Genomic DNA, 14,777 nt, shown 5'->3' with positions numbered 1-14,777 from the left:
AAATACATTTTATTAAAATAACTCATTTTAGATAGATTTTATTGTGTATTTTTGTAATTTTTAATATTTTTTTAAATGTCTATATAGTTTTTATTTTTTTAAATGCCTATATAGTTTTTATTTAAGTTTCAAATGAAAATGGAAAATCTAAAAATAAAAGCGGATTCAATATATTAATAAAAACTACAATAGTATCTCAATTATATTAAAATAATGCTGCTTTGTTGGGCCAGCTAGTAACTAGTTGTAAATTATTTCTTACTCTTCACAATAGGAATAGAATTTAACTAGCATCTGTTAGATGCGATAAATCGCGATTTAATTGATTTGACAGTACTCAATGTAGCCAATGGTAAATAACGCTTTTCTCATCTTCTTGATTCCTGTAGCTCGGCTTCTTCAAGAGAACTCCATACGGCACCGCCATGGAAAAAGCCCAGCTCAAACCTCAGGCTGCATCCGAGGCCTAAACTACCCAAGAGCATCCTGAGACCTCGTCCCAAAGAATGTTCTTAACCAGATCATCCAAAGAGAAGGTTACTTGCTGTTTAACAAAGACAAAGACTAGACTGCAGTAGAGGAATACGGAGGAAAGATCACTGGATCTTCACTGTACTGCACTAGATGACGAGACCCTGAGGACTTAAAGCCAAATGAATGTTGACATAGTTTATTTTATCTTATTGAATTTCCTTGATGTGGGTTTCCATTTTTAACCACCACTCATAGCCAACCACTTACAAACAGTTTGTGTTGATCTTAAACCAAAGCTCAGGTTCACTTGCCTTGCCCGGCAGCAAATGCTCAAGACAGACACAACCTGCACTAACATTAAGACTATGTTTCAATTTATAACAGTTTTTTCATTTTTAGAGTGCTATTTCACTAAACACACACACACGTTTAAACCCCCCCCCCCCCCCAAAAAAAAAGAACTATGCAGTATTTCACAATCAACCAAAGATACTAATACAGGTTTTGTTCATTTATTGTGTTTCGAAAGTGAACCCTCATCTCCATTTACCTGCTGTCTTTTATTTCTTCTTCTTTTTTTATGAAGACATTTGAAATGTTTTTATGTTTTGTCATGTGATTTCTATTGGAATGGGTTTTCACTTCGAATGAGATGTTTTCAGCTCAGTCACCTCTGTATCTTCAAAAGAAAACAAGCCAAGCTGGTTTCACTCTCAGGTGATGGGGATCGAGTGACGCGTTTCCGCAGAAAATATCATCGGGATCCATCGCGGGAAGGCGTCCGTTCTTCCCTACTGAATGTCAGCCGTTTCTGTCCTGTTATCTCGGTGGTAGCGAGTGGCAACGTCGCCTTTTAAAAGTCATCTGGGACACAACTGGAGCCTGTGAAACCTCACCAATGCCTTGAAGCAGAGCTGTGCTTTGCCATTACTCTAACAGACTCTTGGGCCAAAGAGCGGAAGGGTCGTCCCTCCAAACGTCTGTGGGTGAAGGGAGAACCACTGTGGACTTGAACGGAGATTTTCCACAAAATGTTGGTGCAAAATGAACTGAAAGCAAACCTCTTCCAAGGCAGCAGGCCTCATCCAGGGACTGAATGTTGAAATACACCTGTATACTTTTTTCGTTTTGTCCGTTTTGTGTGCGTATGGATGTGAGAGATTGTTGTGGAGTGCTAAAGTCAGAGTGGAAACGCCTCCGTACATCATGGTGCTGAAGTGGCGGAATTGGACAGGAAGTAAATGCAATCACCCATCGTGAATCTCCTGTTTCAGCGAGTCGCCTAGAAAGGGAAAGCAGCTGGAACTGTGGGATGCGTAGGAAAATCTGTATGGAAGTGCAATATTGTTGTATTTTTTTTTTTTTTTCCCAAGTTCATTTTAAATTGTTTTGTCGTGTATGTTAATACTATATTTTAGTAAGGTTCTCAGAAATAAGGATTATTTGAAGACAACACCCAGTTCGAGGGTTGAAATTAGCCCAGATGTTTAGAAAACAGTGTAATGTAGTCTAAAAATACAGAAACATGACTTAATTGCCAAAAAGGTCTAGATTTTATTGGTAGAATGTGAAAATTTGAACTGCATTTATTGTATATGCAGGTTTTTGCAACCAAATATGGTTGTTTGAATTGGTACACAACCAAAAACTGTCAGACACCACTTGAATCTCTTTTGTACATTTTTTTTTTTAACAAATTATTTATTCCTCCAAAAGTTAGATTTTAGCCTCGTGATTTTTGTATTTTAGGCGGGAGGAAACACTGGGTATGTCTTCATTTTTTTTTGTTTCTATTTTTAAAAACTGCCCCAAACCTTGTTTGTGTTTTTTTTTGAGTTGTAAATATGTTTGGTGAGGAGATTATTTTAATTTTCAGCTGATACTGATTTGACGTATTTCATCGCCCCATATTGGGGAGAATCAGAGGGATGTTCAAGTAATTATTTGTATTTACAGTTTGCATTTTAAATAAATCTTTCATTTTTTTTTAGTTTTTTTTTTAACAACTTCTTACTGATTTTTTTTTTTTTTTTTTAGATGATTTGGCAATAATTTGTATGTGGGTTTTGATAGTGCATAAACGCACAATATATTTTAAACCAAAAAAGAAATTGCAACACAAATGTTCAATAATTTATTTATAAAAAAATAAACACTTCATTAGAAAAAAATGCATAAGATATATATTTTCATATATAATGTCTACAAAACTTTTTGTGCTCTCTTCATAATATTTTGGTGTTATTTGGCTTTTATATACAGCAGCTAGTTAAAATCTGTACAGTCTGTTTGCCAGTGCTGGCTTGCTATGAAATTCAAAGGTTAATATTCCAAACAGGCCATAATACTGTTACATATGGAATGAGTGCTGACAGACAATGCATTTATGTGCATTAATTTTCTATGATCCAGTGGTTTAGTCTATTTTTCAGCTTACACCATAGTTAGCGCATAGAAATGTCTATATAATGTTTATTTACAAAGACATTTTTCAGTGCTTTGTCCCTAAAACAACTTCTTTACACCACTTTATGCATCTACAACACCGCCTAAGCCAGTGTTGCTAGTTTGGAAAGAATGGCGAAGAGAAGTAGTCAGAATCAACATGGTCATACAATATATATTTCTATATATTAGTAAATAACAGTTCATGCCAGCAGCACTAAAGTGAAATTCTTTGCTCATGGTGTAGTGTGTCAGATACGGCCTAGACGGTCACATCAGTCAGATCAGAACACTTCTGATAAGGCATCCAAAAAAAAAAAATGTCAGCATTTTCTCAGCCAATTCACGGCTTATCACAGTCCACGCAGCACTTGACAAAGTGAGTGATCATTAACACCAATTAACCACACATAAGGTGATCATGGATTCCCTCAGTCATTTTTTCTCCAATATGGAGCAGGACGGACAGAAGAAAAGCAGTCTTTGCGGTGTGTCAGCGCTCTAGGGCTCTGGAAAGCTGAGTTAGTTTCTTCTGATTGTCTATCACTTTAAGGTTCTGGATGTACAGTCTTACATTGGTTCCACTGCGCAGGGTCAAGGACTGCTCTGAATCTACAAGATATGAGAGAGGGAAATCAAAATCATGCTGATTTATTCCACTGTTTTTTAAAATCATTTTTGAGGAAAAATAAACCACATACATGTTGATATTCGTATAGCTTGGGCATCCAAGAACATTCTCTCGGTCAAGCCTTTCTGTGGAGATGAAGGCACTGCAAAAGCACAAAATTGACAGAATATCTATTAGTTGCAGAGTTCGGATAAGAATTATTTGTTGAACGTGAGGGAGTTAAACATGTTGTTCCAAAGTTTCTTTCTTCGGTTGAACACAAAACAATGTTGATAACCAGACAGTTGACTATAGCCATTGACTTGTTTTTTTCCTCCTACTATGGAAGTCAATGGCTACCATCAACTCTTTGATCACCAACATTCTTCAAAGTATCTTCTTTTGTGTTTAACAGAAGAAACTCAGGTTTGGAACAACTTGAGGCCGAGTAAGTTATGACAAAATGTTCGTTTTTAGGTGAACTATCTCTTTAAACTGTGGCGTCCTGTGATTCACTCCACTAGGGGGAGCCGTACCGTAAGGCTGGCTTCGACACTCTCGAATCATCTTCAATGTCCTGGCTATCATGCGCTGAAAATAAGGTAAACAACACTTGTTAAAAGTTTTTTTTCTAAGGCGTGAAGTTTAAATTTAAAGTATCATTTCAATTAAATGCAATACGCTCACTCCAAACTCACCATTTTCTCAAAATTGACCAGTTTATCAGTGTAGTTCTGGTTTCCCTCATGGATAAACGTCATATCTGTAACGTTACAGGGTTAAGTGATGATTAAGTTGACTGCTATCCACCATACATAGTAAGTAATGTCAATGAGATTCAGTACCTTTAAGCAGCAGAGGCATGAAGGGAATGTATGGAGGGCTGAGTTTGGCTACGGCCAACCTGTAGGCCCTGTGGTTACGAGATGGATCCTACAACACATAGATGATTACTTTTCAAATAGTACATAGACATATCTTTACAAAACCATGTAAACATTTGCTCTTACCATCAGTCTTTCATATGCACAGTAGACCCTCTTGGTTTTGTTTGGGAGTCTCTGTTCATTAAGATAGTCAAGTCATTGATTTGCATAGAGCTTTTCACACTAACACTGTTTCAAAGCAGCTTTACAGACAACCGTGATGATGTTAATGCTCATGATATCTTCATGTCTATGTTCTAGCCGCATTTAGCAGATTAGAGCTGGCTGATAATATAGTTTACATTTTGCAACGATACAGTCATGTTGAGATTTGCTACATTGGAGTAATAGAGTATACACTGTGTGGATAAAGTTGGACATAACTTATTCAAGAGCAGGGTTATGATAATATAGTATAGTCACATTTGTGAATGCAAAGACTTTTAAATGATTGGTCTTTCAATATGTGTTAGTTATCACTGAAAATATTTTGATGCTGGTATTTTACACAGAAATAAAACAGCAAAAGGTTATTTTCTAGACTAAGATAAGATACTTGTCCTTACCTCCCATGTCTTATTGAGCCGCTGTACTGCACTGTTACTGAGGCCGAACATCACCGCGAAAAATGAGTTCAGGTTCTTCTGCTCTTTTAAACTGAAATAGATCAAATCAGATGCCCATGAGCTCACTGTACAGTTTCACTGTAAATTATTGGTGGTGTGGTATTACAAAACTCGTTATTTGTGAATAAGTCACACACAGTTACTGGTGCGAGGCAGTGGACATCACAGCAATAGCAAACCACAACCATCTAATCAATTCCTAGTGGACAAAATCAAGTCCCACCCTATATTTCTTTTTCTTGTTCTAGAAGCAGAATATTCTCAGATATTCATAACAACACAGAAGACTATTGCAACTTCAGTTTCATGCTGACTTTAACACTAGTTTATTTGTAAAAAATAAATAAATAAATGTTTTCAGAATTTTTAGGCTTTTTTTAACACAACCAATCATTGTTAAATAAATTCTGTAAAAATGCTATATATTATATACAATTTAAAAAAAAATATTTATAACTAACATATAGCCTATTGGTATAATTTGCACATTCTCTTCTACAAGTGCTTTAGCTGAAGAGCAGCAAAACACAAAATGAACACAAAAAGTTTGTTTAAAGATTATGTAAATTTATAGATACAGTGAGTCAAATTGATGTCGCGAAGCTGAACTTATGCAATAGTATGACTATGACGTAAAGAGAGACTATTGTAGTAGTAGCATTAATGATTAAACCACTGACAGATGTGGAATATCCTCCGCCTGTGTGTGTGCTGTACTGTATGGCAGCTGACTGTCTTGTGAATTGCTTTTGTACTCACACAACCGCCATCTTGATGAACTTCTTCAGTAGTATGGCTCTCTTCAGCAGGTCCTCACAGAGACACAGCTCAGTCACCACCCAGTACTGAACCTCGTTAAAGCGACGGACAAACCGTTCAAGGTTAGCCGTAGTGGCTCCTGGGAACTTTTCCCGTCCGAAAACGTAGTAGACCAGCTCCACCTGTAGTACAGCAATCAGTACTTTACCATCAATCCGTGATTCCGTATTAAATTAAAATGTCCAATTTAATGATTTTTTTAAAATTATTTGGAGTACATTATATGTCGATATAAATATTCTATGTTTGTATGTGGAAAGTTGAGACTTTGCTTGGCAACCACTGTTTATTTATTATTAAACTTTTAATTTTATTGATAACTTTTTAATGAACTTTTTATTACTTTTCCAACCAATTTTTCCACTTTGCATTGTGCTTAGTGTTATAATATAATATGTAAATATATTAAAAATAAATATATAATAACAATATATATTATGTTCATATATTTATTCAGCAAGGCTGCATTAAATTGATCAAAAGTAACAGCAATTTTAGATTGTTACATACAATTATATTTCAAATAAAACCTGTTCTTTCTATTTATCAATGAATCCTGAAAAAAAAGTCACGGTTTCTTTCCACAAAAATATTAAGCAGCACAACTGTTTTCAAAATTGATATTCATAATAAAAAGAAATATTTCTTGAGCACCAGGTCAGCATATAAAATTATTTCTAAAGGATCATGTGACACTGAAGACTGGAGTAATGATGCTGAAAAATCAGCTTTTCCATCACAGAAATAAATTAAATAAAAAAAAAAACATCAAAAAATTATTAAGTGTAATAATATTACACAATTATTTTTACTGTATTTTTGATCAAATAAATGCAGCCTCAATAAGCATTAGATACTTTTTTCCAAAAACCTTAAAAACATCTTGTGAACGCTAGTATATATTTACAAAACAGATTAATAATTGTCATTTTTTCCCATTCATAAACGATTTGTTCTTTAAATAAACTATCAGTACAACTCTACAAGATAAGAGTTGCTTTTTATTTATTTATTTATTTTTTTTTTTACTTGGAATGTTTTTGATTGTTCTGAATGTAAAACAAATAGTCATTGAAATGTCACATGTGTCCACTTCATTTCCTTCTTGCATTCATCTGATATGCACTTTTGCAAATTTCCAGATATTTGTTTACCCAGCAGGTGTAAGTCAGGCATGTGATTCAGATGTCGTCTCGGCGGTAAAATGTTTCAGTGACTCAATCTCTCTGACATTTTTGATTCTCGAACAGATACCGTGAAATTTGTGTCTGTGTGAGATGCCAAGTACACACTAATATTTACAGCATTATGTCATAGAAGCATCACACTGATGTGACGCTCTAACTATGCTTAGCAATGCTAGTGATTAGATTTTACCAGTAGTCATGTTGTTCAATGTTCCTTCTTTATCTGGTAAACTGCCATGAAAGGTGCAATGAATTTTGTTGTGCCAGTGACGAATTTGTTTGTTGGTTTGGCTGTTACCTCATGCATGGCCATGAAGAGTTCCCAGTCGTAGCTGGTGTGCTGACTGGCCATGTCCTTGGAGCCCATCTGCTCCAGAGTGTCCATGGTGCTCTTCTCTGGCACCAGCTGCTCGCTCACGGGGGTCTGTCGGGTAAAACACATTCATATTTATGTTGTGTTTTTATGTTTTATGGGGACTTTCCATAGACTTAAGGATATTTATACTGTACAAAGTGTTTATTCTACCCCCTTACACTAAACCTACCCATCACAGAAAACTTTCTGCACTTTTACATTTTCAAAAATCATCACTTAGTATGATTATTAAGCTTTTCCCCTTAGAATTGGCCTGATAACTCGCAATTGCGAGTTTATATCTCACAATTCTGAGAAAAGATGTCAGAATTTCGACATATAAACTCCCAATTATGTGTTATAAAGTCAGAATTGCGAGATGTAAACTCGCAATTGTAAGAAAAAAAGTCAGAATTGTGAGATAAAAAAATTGCAATTCTGTCTTTTTTTCTCAGAATTGCGACTATATCATACAATTCTGACGTTATATCTTGCAATTCTGACTTTATCACGCAATTGCGACTTTATATCACGCAATTCTGACTTTATATCACGCAATTGCGACTATTTCTCACAATTCTAACTTCATATCTCGCAATTCTGACTTTATATCTCGCAATTCAGAGTTTCAGACTATATATCACACAATTCTGACTTTATATCAAGCAAATTGCGACTTTATATCACGCAATTGTGACTTATCTCGCAATTCTGACGTTATATCACGCAATTGCGACTTTATATCACGCAATTCTGACTTTATATCACGCAATTGCGACTATTTCTCACAATTCTGACTTCATATCTCGCAATTCTGACTATCTTGCAATTCTGACTTTATATCACGCAATTGTGACTTTATTTCTCACAATTCTGACTTTATTTCTCACAATTCTGACTTTATAACACGCAATTGCGACTTTCGCAATTCTGACTTTATATCACGCAATTGCAACTTTATTTCTCATAATAATATCTCGCAATTGTGAGAAAAAAAGTCGCAATTATTTATTTATTTATTTTTTATTCAGTGGCCGAAACAAGCTTCCATACTTTTTTGAAGCTTGAAGTCAAGTAAAAATGTATCTGTGCACATAATTTTTTATTTTATTTTTATTTGTGTGCCCTCATAATCTTTTATCAAAAATAATATCCCCTCCCTATTGCAGCAACATCTCTTGTCTGATGGCGTTTACTGGCGTGAGAGCGGGACCATGACATGAGATCAATCAATAGCAAACCACAAAAATCCAACTATTTGATCAATTCCCGGTGGATCAAATCAAGTCCCGCCCAACATTTTTTCTTGTTTGAGAAGCAGTTTCATTTGTATATATGCCACAATAGGGAATAAAAGACTATGACAACTTGCGTTTCAAGACGACTTTAAAAGTTTTAGTCCCCACTCATTATAATTGCATATCATAAACAAATATTACATGAAAAAAAGTTGCTTTGGGTGAACTAAATATTTAAAAAAAAGTTTTTGCAAAGTTTCAACCTATGTGAACAATCAATTTATCACAGTTTATGTATATTTACAGCTGACTTGTATGACTAGTGTGAGGATCTTTTACTGTGAATCAGCAATTGGCATCTCTCACCAGTTGTTCCACTTGGCTGGCAGAGCAGAGGAAAAGCCTCTCGTTCACTCCTAAAGAGGCAGACACTGCCGTGGTCTCCAGCTTGAGCTGGACTCTGTCTGCAAGAAGCAAAGCAGAAGAAACTTTGCTCACATGAAAATTCTGCAGCAGTTCTGGCACGGTCAGAGGAAACTCTGAAGCCAAATCATCGGCATCTCATAGCTTACCTCCAGAGGAATTCATCTTGACCAGCACATAGTTTCTCTCAGGATCCACTAATGTAGTCAAGATGTCATTCACTGAAGCATCGACTGGCAGCATTACAGTGACAGCCTTATGATCCGGTTTAAAGATCTCATACAAGACTGCAAACGGACAATTGAACACATTTCATTAGGGAAATTCCATTTTGATTAATGCGAGCAATTTCACATGGATATTATCCTTGTTTTATGTGCTCTTTGTATAATATGGGTTTTTACTTTTACAAACCTTTATCTTGAGCTTTAATCGACCTTAATTTTCCCACTGGCTCTTCGTAAGCAGAAAACCAATCAAACTTTCGGTTTAGCTGAAACAAACAGATGATGATATTGGATTTTAGAGCTTGCAGGGCTTCAAAAGGCAGTTTTCAACGTGTGTTGACAGAAAGACTGTGTGTCTGAAGTACATGGACAGCATTTATGATCTTAGGTATGATGGACTTTCTGTGCCTGAGAAAATAAGTGTGGGTCTTATTCCAAGAATGCGAGGAATCAGACACAAGATCAGGTATCAGTGAAGGATGGTCAATGTGGCATTTTAAAACCATTTGTTTGGATGCCTTCCTACAATGTTTTACATTACTGCTCTACAGTGTTTCCTACTGAATTGTTTTACATGCACACACCATATAAACACAATACCACATCACACGGGTGGTGGCAAGTAGTCTTAATGATGAAACTGATGTGTTTAAAAACGATGGTTCATTTAGCAATGGAACAAGGGATTTAATCAATCCAAAATACTTATTCGTTCAGGAACAAAACATGCCGTAAACCCTAACGCGCAACGCTTGGTTTGAGTATGGTAAACTTAAATTAAACGAATTAGTTCAAACAAATGAACACTTATGAGTTTAGATCTTTCTTTTTCTTTTGAGTTCACAAAACTGACACATTTCAAGTAATCTGAATTGTTTCATTGTTTTGAGTTTAATGAACTTGTTTCTTTCAAACTTAAAGTTAACTGAAACTGGGCTGGGATTTGAGCATTTACTGAATTAGCTAGTTAAACATAGCCAAGTTTCCTCTACTAAAAATAAGTTGAGATTATATGATGAATGAATTAGGCTTACTCAAATATTTCAAATGTTTGAGTACAAAATTAAAATTTGCAATTTCAGCTTCCTTAAACTTTTCTTAAACTTTAAAGAATTTAAGTTCCTTTGCATAACAATGCAACTCACATTCACAACTATTTAAGGTAATATGCGATTTTATTTTTCTTAATGCTGTTTTTTTTAGTGTAAGAAGTAGGGCAAAGTGGTGCAGGAAACAGTGTTGCACTATATGTATTACACATATATGTAATTGTTATTTAAACACCTGTTCCCAAATACAGTGCAAACTATATAATGGATGGCTGGGTTTTATGTGACCATGGATACAGCTGACCTACTTTTAGTGTACAATTCAATGCTCTGTCAGAAAGGGATTTACTTTTGTTTAGTTCTCTGAATGTGTCTAAAGACCTCTGACCACAGAGATGTTGACTTTTCCACTGGAGAGTCTGTTTATTATGCTGTGTCATAAAGTAAGGAGGATTTATTGGTTGGTCTCTTAAGTTTCACATTAGACTAAGAAACCAGTGCCTCTTACCTTCGTCAGAGTTTGACATCCATTCTCGGTTCTGTAAGGAGTAAAATAGGGAGTAGCAATAAATGTAGGATTAAGTAGAGGTTTGATGACATACAGTAGAAGACCAGCCTGTTCTCATGTAAATGCGTCTCTAGCACGCATTGTGTGTTATCGTGCAATTTATACAAGAAAATGAGTTTTTACGTGCACATGGTCACAAGTCTTTGTTGAACAAAACACAGATCTTATTTTTTGCGATTTTCCAAAAGTCTATGGGGAAAACGCATAGCTTTCCGATCGAGGGAACCTAACTTCCGAGTTGTCCTACAAAGTGATGTCATAACTTCGACACACTATGACTACTGATACAGCAAGATCCAATCAGTTGTTCCCTATAAAGAATGATGCGATTGCAATTAGCCTGCACCATCTAGAGTTTCATGACAGAACTGTATATGTGCAGGTGTACAAATGTAGGCTACCTTGGCAAATGTTTTACTCACATTTTTGTCTTCCTTCTGTCCCTCAGCTGTTCTTTGAGCATGCTGGAAAGTCTTGAGTCAGCCATCACCCCTTCCCTGAATTTCTATCATAAAGTCACAAAGATGGAGCTATTTCAATTCAGGATCAACATTTTAGGTTATGACATTGTTGATTAATATTTTTCCAGGCAACATTATGTTATCAGAAAAGCCATTTCAGAGGCTTGAATGTTTTATATATATCATTTTGTTTTATTAAAGGGTTAGTTCACCCAAAAATGAAAATTCTGTCAGTATTTACTCACCCTCATGTTGTTCCAACCCCGTAAGACCTTCGTTCATCTTCGGAACACAAATTAAGATATTTAGGATATTAAAATCGCTCCTGCATACAGTCCATAGGCTTCTTGAGGGACTGGCTCTTGCTGTCCTCGAAAAGTAATTGAAGACATCGTTAAAATAGTCCAAGTGACTACAGGGGCTCAATCTTAAGTTTATCAAACGACGAGAACACTTTTGTGCGCAAAAAAACAACAAAAATAACGACTTTATTTCAACTATTCACTTCCTTCTCCATGAGCCTGTAAGTCAGTTAACGTAGTGTGATTGCGTAGAGCTACGTCACACGTAGGCTCACTATTGGCCGACGCTGGTCATGTGTGTGTGATGCATGTGACGTACAATAACAGAAGCTTACGCTATTAAACTAGTTAGCTGACTCGCGCAGAGGGAGAAATAAACGAATAGTTGAAATAAAGTCGTTATTTTTGTTGTTTTTTTGCGCACAAAAGTGTTCTCGTCGTTTGATAAACTTAAGATTGAGCCCCTGTAGTCACTTGGACTATTTTAACAATGTCTTTTATGACTTTTCGGGGACGGCAAGAGCCAGTCCCTCAAGAAGCCTATGGACTGTATGCAGGAGCGATCTTAATATCTTAAATATCTTAATTTGTGTTCCGAAGATGAACGAAGGTCTTACGGGGTTGGAATAACATGAGGGTGAGTAAATACTGACAGAATTTTCATTTTTGGGTGAACTAACCCTTTAAATGCACAATAAGCCCTGGCACATTCATTAAGAATGATTGGTTTTGATTTAATGAAGTACCGTGCTATCAAAATCTAAACTTGTGAAACGTAAAATACATGAAAAATGGTACTACAGCATTTTTACCTCTAAGAATTCAAAGGCCACAGGATTGTCCCTCAGTAAGGAACCAAACAGAGCCACCCAATGACCCACCAGTTTCACAACCTTTTGCTTGGTGTTGAGAGCATACGCTGCCTTCTCCAGGTCTGAGCCTTCTGATGGCTCCGCTTGGTAGGTGCAAATGCAGGTTAAGGAGTAGAATTTGACCAAAACATAATAAATATAATAACATTAACAAAACAGAAATATCAAAAAGAAGCAGATTGTCAGTGTTTCCTGTAGTAGAAGAAGGATATTGATGCTGGAGGGCTGCACAGAGCTGACTGTAGGGCATGAAGACTGGATGCGTTAGGAGGAAATCACTTACACTGGGATCTGTAGAAGCACAAAACAGACTCGTAAACTTCATTAACAAACAAATGGTAGACTTCTTTAAGTTTTATTAAGCTCATATGTTACATAAGTTACAAACCATGGGTCTTCCATACCTATAAAATCACTGGTTTCCAGTTTAATCGTCTCCAGCATGTGTTCTAGGATCTTCTCTGGCGTTCCCGACATTACTGTGTACCTGCGAGAGGTGGATCATTCAAATCGATAATTAGGCGTCCTGCATTTCCATCATTCATTGGTTTAATGCACTTGAAATCAAATAATAGTGATGACTAATGATTTAGCCTGCATTTCATTGTACAATAAGCACTTCTGTAGGTGAAGTATTTACATGAATCACCTGTGGTTGCACTTTCACTGCAGACGTTTGTAAATGTGAACTCCTAATCTGGATATTTATTATTCAGGGCTCGTTTCACTTGCTGATTTTATATAAATGGTTTGTGAAGATGCGTTTGAATTGGCTGATTTAATTTTCTCACATGCTTGCTAAAATGGGCTTAATGCTGTGAGTAGTTATTATCATACATTAAATAAATGCAGTTCAAATTAGTAAGTAATTGTTTTTTTTATTAAATCATCTGTGCGAGCTAAAATCTATTAAGTTTTGATGTTGAAAGGGCCTCTGGCTTGGGCTAAAACATGAACACACAGTTTTATGAACTATTGTTAAAAAGTTTGGGGTCAGTAAGATTTAAAAAAAAGACTACTTTTATTCAGCAAGGATGCATTAAAATGATCAAAAGTGACAGTAAATGCATGTATAATGTTACAAAAGATATGTTTTTTTTAATAAATGCTGTTGTTTTGGACTTTATTAATCACAAAATCCTGAAACAAAAATATTAATCAGCACTTGAACAGCATATTTCTTAAACAGCAAATCAGCATATTAGAATGATTTCTGAAGGATCATGTGACGGCTTTGCCATCACAGGAATAAACTACATTTGAATACTTCACAATATTATTTTTGACTGTATTTTGATCAAATAAATGCAGCCTTGGGGAGCATAAGAGACTTCTTAAAGTTGAAAAACATTTTTAAAAATTATACCGAGACCAAAATTTTGAATGGTAGTCTATGCTGTAATAATAAGAATTAAAAGTGTATAATGTTTATGCTCATATAGTATTTACATAAAATTTGAACATAAAACAAAATTGTGGTGCAGAAATTACATTCATTGAGATGTGCAATTTAGTACATTATTTGACAGAATCATTTACTTGTTGCTGCTTGCTGATCCTCCCTGATAGGTGGACTCCTGCGCCGAGCTCTTCTCAAGGACCAGAACCGCTTTACCATGTTCCTCCAGGCGGACGGTGTTGGCCTCGACATCCTGCAGTTACATTCAGGTTATAGATCACCATAGATACACATCCGCACACGCAGATGCTAGGCTATGCACACGAAACCTACCTTGAGGATACGTATAAAGTCCTGCTTGTCCACCCGCAGGAAGTGGCAGTTGTCCTCTCTTAGGATGATGGTGGCAGAACGAGGGGCGTCGTTCACCAAGGCCAACTGCCCAAAGTCATCTCCCTCATGGAGTGTGGTCACCAAGCCCTGTGTGACACACATACACAAGATCATCTTTCCTTAAGAGGAACAGTATGAATAACCTTCAAACAATGTGAGTATCTATATTTAAACTCAATGACTTTATAGTCACTCAGCTTAATGGTTCTACCTTGCCGTGTGTGATGACATTAACAGAGCCTCTCCAGATGATGTACCAGGAAGTCCCTTTGTCCCCCTGACTGAACACTGACATAAACACAAAACGCATTATTATAAACACAAACTTGCAACTAGTTTGCGGAGCAGAGTGAGTGTTTTCAGTTCATTCCATAGGAATGACGCAACTTCACTTGTCTCATTC

At 36.1% G+C, this 14,777-nt stretch overlaps 2 protein-coding genes across 3 annotated transcripts in view; one reads left to right on the top strand and one right to left on the bottom strand.

Moving 5' to 3' along the window:
• The window catches only part of itga5 (integrin, alpha 5 (fibronectin receptor, alpha polypeptide)), a 51,925-nt gene extending 49,922 nt beyond the window's left edge, over positions 1–2,003 (top strand). Inside the window, exon 30 of the mRNA XM_039651644.2 lies at positions 390–2,003. Within this exon, the coding sequence (XP_039507578.2) occupies positions 390–470 (81 nt within the window). The 3' untranslated portion in view covers positions 471–2,003. The remainder of the gene's footprint in view (positions 1–389) is intronic.
• Positions 2,004–2,594: 591 nt separating this feature from the next.
• The window catches only part of rapgef3 (Rap guanine nucleotide exchange factor (GEF) 3), a 36,759-nt gene continuing 24,576 nt past the window's right edge, over positions 2,595–14,777 (bottom strand). For both annotated transcript variants that reach the window (XM_039651645.2, XM_039651646.2), the window contains 20 exons: positions 14,586–14,662; positions 14,315–14,461; positions 14,122–14,234; positions 12,987–13,069; positions 12,795–12,873; positions 12,523–12,673; positions 11,370–11,452; positions 10,888–10,918; positions 9,518–9,596; positions 9,253–9,390; positions 9,047–9,144; positions 7,386–7,511; positions 5,841–6,022; positions 5,022–5,112; positions 4,540–4,590; positions 4,375–4,462; positions 4,228–4,292; positions 4,066–4,120; positions 3,621–3,692; positions 2,595–3,531 (listed from right to left, as the gene is read on the bottom strand). In XM_039651645.2, the coding sequence (XP_039507579.2) occupies positions 3,413–3,531; positions 3,621–3,692; positions 4,066–4,120; positions 4,228–4,292; positions 4,375–4,462; positions 4,540–4,590; positions 5,022–5,112; positions 5,841–6,022; positions 7,386–7,511; positions 9,047–9,144; positions 9,253–9,390; positions 9,518–9,596; positions 10,888–10,918; positions 11,370–11,452; positions 12,523–12,673; positions 12,795–12,873; positions 12,987–13,069; positions 14,122–14,234; positions 14,315–14,461; positions 14,586–14,662 (1,928 nt within the window). In that variant the 3' untranslated portion in view covers positions 2,595–3,412. The remainder of the gene's footprint in view (positions 3,532–3,620; positions 3,693–4,065; positions 4,121–4,227; positions 4,293–4,374; positions 4,463–4,539; positions 4,591–5,021; positions 5,113–5,840; positions 6,023–7,385; positions 7,512–9,046; positions 9,145–9,252; positions 9,391–9,517; positions 9,597–10,887; positions 10,919–11,369; positions 11,453–12,522; positions 12,674–12,794; positions 12,874–12,986; positions 13,070–14,121; positions 14,235–14,314; positions 14,462–14,585; positions 14,663–14,777) is intronic.

The sequence above is a fragment of the Pimephales promelas genome, chromosome 20 (assembly GCF_988280905.1).
Source record: "Pimephales promelas chromosome 20, fPimPro1.hap1.1, whole genome shotgun sequence".
Lineage (NCBI taxonomy): Eukaryota > Metazoa > Chordata > Actinopteri > Cypriniformes > Leuciscidae > Pimephales > Pimephales promelas.
Note: the sequence above shows the minus strand (reverse complement) of the source record. Positions and strands in the feature narration are given on the sequence as shown.